At 40.0% G+C, this 7,035-nt stretch overlaps 1 protein-coding gene across 1 annotated transcript in view; it reads left to right on the plus strand.

Moving 5' to 3' along the window:
- The window catches only part of LOC307106186 (sodium channel protein type 3 subunit alpha-like), a gene marked incomplete at both ends in the record, with an annotated part of 80,024 nt that extends 73,443 nt beyond the window's left edge, over window positions 1-6,581 (plus strand). The window contains 5 exon segments of the mRNA XM_079782441.1: window positions 189-242; window positions 1,076-1,217; window positions 2,236-2,333; window positions 4,600-4,870; window positions 5,386-6,581. Coding sequence (XP_079638567.1) covers window positions 189-242; window positions 1,076-1,217; window positions 2,236-2,333; window positions 4,600-4,870; window positions 5,386-6,581 — 1,761 coding nt within the window.
- Window positions 6,582-7,035: the final 454 nt, after the last annotated feature.

The following is a 7,035-nucleotide window of genomic DNA, read 5'->3' on the forward strand; positions in this document are numbered from 1 at the left end:
GAGAAACAAAGAAAACAAGTCCCAGACTCAAAATAAAATCTTGTTCTATTTCAGTTTCATTTCTTCATTCAACTCCATAACATTGTACAAAAAGTTATTTGTAATAACCCTATCATGCTTTCATAAGGTAAAAATGCATATTCTTGGATTAGGCTTTTATGAAGAATTCAAATATATGTTGTTTACAGGCCACATTTAAAGGCTGGATGGACATTATGTATGCAGCTGTTGATTCACGAGATGTAAGTATCGCTAAAAAACTATTTATAGCTACTAGATATTTCATAGTGAACATCTGTGATAATTTAACTGAAAGGCCCAGAATTTTATATTAGATGTTATCAGATCATTTACAATTTATGTAGAAATGACCTTTTTAAGACCATACACTTCAATACAGATAATTTTTGATTAATATATGTCTATTTTATGTATCTAAAATGAAAAGATATCTAACTTCCTAGAAAAAAAAAGATATCTAACTTCTTGGATCAGAAGGTGTAAAATTGATCCAGCAAATGAGACTGTTAAGATTAGGAAAGTTCTCTCCCTATCCCTGGTGAATATGATAAACAACTAGGGTCTGGGAAACAACTTCCAAAAATACCATGATAAAAGCAAGCAAGTTTCAAGGAAATTCAATTTTAAAAATAGGAATAAAAATAATTCCTCAGAACATATCACTTATGCTGAATTTTCCTCTGAGAAGTTGATGTTCCGTTATTAAAGCCATACCTCCAAGAGCCAGCATTTCCAAACCCAAATTGAAAATACTGCAAAAATATATATGACTAATAATAGGCTCAAAATGTTTGCCCTGTTTTTACCACTGTTAACGTACTCTAAATAATATGTACGGATAAGCCACAATGGGAAAACAGATGCAAGAACACTCATAAAAATTACAAACTTCCCTTATACGTCATCACAACAATTTGAAAAAGAATTGTTTTTGCAAACTACTATTTCAGGGCAAGGCAAAAGTAGCTCTATATTAAGTAACAACACTCATCAAATTATTATTTGGTTTAAGTATTTGTGTTTTTAAATATTTTATATTTTTAATATTATTTAGGTTAAACTTCAGCCTGTATATGAAGAAAATCTGTACATGTACTTATACTTTGTCATCTTTATAATCTTTGGGTCATTCTTCACTCTGAATCTGTTCATTGGTGTCATCATAGATAACTTCAACCAACAGAAAAAGAAGATAAGTATTCCTCAGCTCTCAGCTTTCTCCACTCTGAGCTTTTCTCTGTTATATATGAACACTCACAGTTATGGTAGACTTAGATCATTTTTATACTCTTTTCCATTCACTATATGGTCAGTTCAGTGGCAGGGGAGTCCAGCTCTAGTCAGTGGCTCCTCTCCAGGTGCATCCTCTGCAGATCTGCTAATATCGAGTCTTTCTGACCCAAAAATATGGCCACTGCTTCAAAACATCCAGTGGGCCTCCAATGTCTTATCCTTGCTTATGAAGCATTTCAGGAATGATCTCCGCCCAGCTTTCCAGCCTCATTTTCTCCATAACGTATTTTCTATATCCACTTCCCTAGTCCTCAGTTACTACCCACCCACCATCAACACTACTATCATTTTCTACACTCACAGCTAAATGGATTTTCTGCCCTTTTCTGAACAAGCCATATTCTTCTACCTTCATGTAGAATATGTTCTCTGCCTGGACTGCTTTGCTTAGCAAACCCTTAACCATCCTTTAAGGTCTAGCTTAAGGGTAATCTCCTATACAAAGCCCATTTTGGAGTCTTGGAATTTATTGTTATCTCTGCAGTGCCTGCAGTGCTTGTATCTTATATATCTATATATCTGGTATCTATGAAAGTCTGATTCCAGATACATTGTTTAGCACACAAGATGTGCTCAAAAATTGTTAAATAAGGAAGTAAAACTGTCAAAAGTGAAATAGTTTAAGAAAACATTTTTTCTTTCACCAAAATATATCAGACCTCTGATCCTCCTTCTAAACATATTATAATCAAATTAAGATCCTGTACTAATCAGAGTTTTATGTGATTACAGGGTTTGCATAATATTTAAGTACTCAGAATTTCACATAAATAGGAAAAGCAGAAAAATCTGTATGAAGCAGGATAATAATCCATTTAAAAACGGAGAGAGGATTAAAGACCCAGAAATATTTTTGTAAAAATGCTGTTGTAACCCATGTTGGGATTGTAACCAATTTTATTCTGTGTCTTTACTTTGGAGGTCAGGACATCTTTATGACAGAGGAACAAAAAAAATATTACAATGCAATGAAGAAACTTGGGTCCAAGAAACCTCAGAAACCCATACCTCGGCCTGCAGTAAGAATGACTCATCTATATATATAAAAAGCCCTAACGACCAGAACGACCAAACAACCGGTTGCCATGAGGTGGCATTGACCACTTCTCGGTCCCTCCCCCCCCCCCCCCCCCCCCCTGAGAGCGGGGGCAGGGTGGGACAGGCGACTGGCAAGCGGGCCGAACTGCTGAACTCTTGGTCCCTCCCCCTGGTCCGCCGCTCTGATGGATCAGCGATGGTGAACGGGGGAATCGGGGTGGGTGGCGGAAGGACTGGACTGGCTGTCAGGCCATTGGGATCACGAGCTCATCCCCGGCTGCTCGGGGGCTCAGGCCTGGGAGAAAGTGGGCGCAGGCAACTTCACCTCCATGCGCATGTGCCGGGCCAGCCGCTGATGGAACATGCTGCCCGCTCGGGGCCACTCACGACGGGGCAGGTAGGTCGCAGGCGCGCCCTGCAACCTCCATCAGCACCTCAAGCCCCAGCTGCAGTGGCGGTGGTGGCGGCGCGCACATGAGCAGCCTGAGCAGGCAGCGCATTCCATCAACGGCCAGTCCAGCACATGCGCATGGAGGCGAAGTCTCCAGCGCCCGCTTTCCCACAGGCTTGAGCATCTGGGGCTGAGCTGGTGATCCCAATGGACTGACAGCCTGGTGGCAGAGGTGGCGTTCAGCCTGGGGACTGGCGAACGGGCAGAAGATGGCCCTGATCACAGGTGGCTAGGGCTAGGGACCCTACCTGCATGATTTAATCGTGCGCTGGGCCTCTAGTCTTCTTTAAAATTCCAAAGCCTGATTTCCATAGGATGAAACTGGGCAGTGCCCTGGATCAGAGCATACTGTGTGATATCACCAACACATAATATGCTCTGATTGTGAAGTCCATATTGTGTAACACAATTCACAACTGCTACACTCGATAAGACACTCAATAAGAATTACTAAGTTTTTTAAAAAGAGGAAATGTTCTTTACAGTCTTGTCAGTTGAAAGCCTCCAACTAAAGGGTTCCAGGTAACTGCTTCCCACGCAGGCTTAATGCTCCCACTGCTGCCAGCAATGCACTGGGATCCTGCTCCTCTGATCTTGTTATAGGGTACCCTCTTGGCCTTTTAAGTAGATGGAGTTTTTCAGATTTCCCATCCCACACCCATGGCCTCCCTCTATGCTGTTTGTTCTCTTTATTCTTATGACTAATAATATTCTTAACCTTTTTAGAAAGGAAAAGGATGTCATCAAAATAGTTTGTTTCACGAAATACACACACAAAAAAGACATGTTTGGAATGCATACTCTGTAGAGCTCCCTAATAATAGGAAGGCATGATAATGAGGTATTATGCTCACAGAGCTGTATTCTAGCTCATCTATTCTCTCAGATGGGTAAGCAATAAGGAAACTGAGGCCCAAAGAAGGTAAATATCATACCTCGAGTCATAAAGCCTGTAATTGCTAAAACTGGGACTAGACAGGGTCTCATGAATCCTATAAAAGGCTTCACTTCACCATATGTTTAAGAGTAGTTAGAGCTGGGCAGGAGATGGGAGGAGGTTCAGGGTACACAAAAGGGCATGACCTGTTGTACTGAAGGTCATTTAAATATTTCAGTTAGGAGAGGTAGAATTAAATAGAAAATGACTGACATATTTTGTGGGAGAGAGAGATTGAAAAAAGATACTATCAGTCCTAAAGTATTGATAAATGAATTGGAGTATTGTACAAGTCTGTCTACATTAACCTACTTTGTAAATATTTATTACTAGTTGCCGTTATTTTTTGTAAAAATAATCAGTTATTAAAGTCAAGCAAAGCCCATACATCTTATCAGCCAATTGCCACCAATTTATGCCTTATTCAGCTTTATCTTTCCATAGAACCTAAATAAACCAATTACGTTTTGCTCTTGTCAAATGACTTTTTCTTTTTTAAAAAAATATATTTGATTGATTTCAGAGAGGAAGGGAGAGGGAGAGAGAGAGATAGAAACATCAATGATGACAGAGAATCACTGATCATCGGCCTCCTGTATGCCCCCCACTGGGGATTGAGCCCACAACCTGGGCAGGTACCCTAACCAGGAATTGAACCACTGAGCCACATTGGCTGGACACAAATCACTTTTTCCACTTCTTTCTCTTTTTTTAAACACAAGAGAAATGAAGCATACATAATTGTCTGGGGTTATGTGAGAAGGGTGTACATCTCATGGCCACTGGTGGAACTTTGTAATTTTATTGGATCATTATTTATGAAATATGCCTATTTACTCTATCCTCTCTCTTTTTCTAGAACAAATTCCAAGGAATGGTCTTTGATTTTGTAACCAGACAAGTCTTTGATATCAGCATCATGATCCTCATCTGCCTGAACATGGTCACCATGATGGTGGAAACAGATGACCAGAGCAAATACATGACTCTAGTTTTATCCCGGATCAACCTTGTGTTCATTATCCTGTTCACTGGAGAATTTGTGCTAAAGCTCATCTCCCTCAGATACTACTACTTCACCATAGGCTGGAACATTTTTGACTTTGTGGTGGTGATTCTCTCCATTGTAGGTAAGGATGCTTTCATTACAGAGAGGTCTACTGTAGGAAGGTCCCTCAAGGCCTGACAGCTGTGTAACATGGAAATAAGATATGAGAATTATAATGTGTGTAGATCTGAAGTTTAACAGTCTTGCTCATTTTCCTCTAATTGAAAAATGTTGGTATTAAAAAATAAAAAATAATATATTTGTAAATTTCAGAAAAAAATCTTTGTAATTAGCACATTTCATATGTGAGGATACCTGTTCATAGAAAATGGTGTGCATAAACTTAAATTGCTATATCACTATGAGATTATTTACTTTGTTGGATTTTGCAAAAATCCATATAGGTTTATGACATTACATAATAATTGTATAAAACTGTAATCTTTAATTGCTAAATTAGGAAGCGGATCTAAATATTTAGCAAAGGTTTATATTCATAATGAATTTGTTGTTTTCATAGAACTTGCAAAAAGATATAAAGTATTCATGTAAGCATAAGATATTCACTGTTGAGTGGTTTTCTGTATTTTTCCATAGGCATGTTTCTGGCTGAGCTGATAGAAAAATATTTTGTGTCCCCTACCCTGTTCCGAGTCATCCGTCTTGCCAGGATTGGCCGGATCCTACGTCTGATCAAAGGGGCAAAGGGGATCCGCACGCTGCTCTTTGCTCTGATGATGTCCCTCCCTGCGTTGTTCAACATCGGCCTCCTGCTCTTCCTGGTCATGTTCATCTACGCCATCTTTGGAATGTCCAACTTTGCTTATGTTAAAAAGGAAGCTGGAATTGATGACATGTTCAACTTTGAAACCTTTGGCAACAGCATGATCTGCCTGTTCCAGATTACCACCTCTGCTGGCTGGGATGGTTTGTTAGCACCTATTCTCAACAGTGCACCACCTGACTGTGACCCTGATACAATTCACCCTGGAAGCTCAGTTAAGGGAGACTGTGGGAACCCATCTGTTGGGATTTTCTTTTTTGTCAGTTACATCATCATATCATTTCTGGTTGTGGTGAACATGTACATCGCTGTCATCCTGGAGAACTTCAGTGTCGCTACTGAGGAAAGTGCAGAGCCCCTGAGTGAGGATGACTTTGAGATGTTCTACGAGGTCTGGGAGAAGTTTGACCCCGATGCCACCCAGTTTATAGAGTTCTCCAAGCTCTCCGATTTTGCAGCTGCCCTGGATCCTCCTCTTCTGGTAGCAAAACCAAACAAAGTCCAGCTCATTGCCATGGACCTGCCCATGGTCAGTGGGGACCGGATCCACTGCCTCGACATTTTATTTGCCTTTACAAAGCGTGTTTTGGGTGAGAGTGGAGAGATGGATGCCCTTCGAGTACAGATGGAAGACCGGTTCATGGCATCGAACCCATCCAAAGTCTCCTATGAACCCATCACCACCACTTTGAAACGCAAACAAGAGGAGGTGTCTGCTGCTATTATTCAGCGTAATTTCAGATGTTATCTTTTAAAGCAAAGGTTAAAAAAGGTATCAAGTAAATATAATAAAGAGGCAATCAAAGGGAGGGTTGACTTACCTATAAAAGAAGACATGATTATTGACAAATTAAATGGGAACTCCACCCCAGAAAAAACAGATGGAAGTTCCTCTACCACCTCTCCTCCTTCCTATGATAGTGTAACAAAGCCAGACAAAGAAAAGTTTGAGAAAGACAAACCAGAAAAAGAAAGCAAAGGGAAAGAGGTCAGGGAAAATCAGAAGTAAAAACAAAGAATTATCTTTGTAATCAATTGTTTACAGCCTATGAAGGTAAAGTCTATGTGTCAACAGGACTCCCAGAGGAGGTCTATGCCAAACTGACTGTTTTAACAAATACTCATGGTCAGTGCCTATAACAAGACAGTGGCCTCTCCGTCGCTACAACTCTGTGAGTCAGGGTATCAACATTGACAAAAGGTTGCTGTTCTCATTACCAGCTGACACTGCTGAGGAGAAACTCAACAGCTACCTAGACTGTAGGGATAGTTGTGCAGTGATCATTGTAACTACACCAAACACCTTTAGTACAGTACTAGCATCCACTCTATTTTTAACTTCCATATCTGCCATATTTTTACAAAATTTGTTCTAGTGGATTCCCTTGTCCCTAATTCATAGTTTATTCATAATACTATGTCACTATTTTTGTAAATGAGGTTTAAGTTGAGAAAAAAGTATA

This window comes from Cnephaeus nilssonii (assembly GCF_951640355.1).
Source record: "Cnephaeus nilssonii genome assembly, chromosome: 10".
Taxonomy (NCBI): domain Eukaryota; kingdom Metazoa; phylum Chordata; class Mammalia; order Chiroptera; family Vespertilionidae; genus Cnephaeus; species Cnephaeus nilssonii.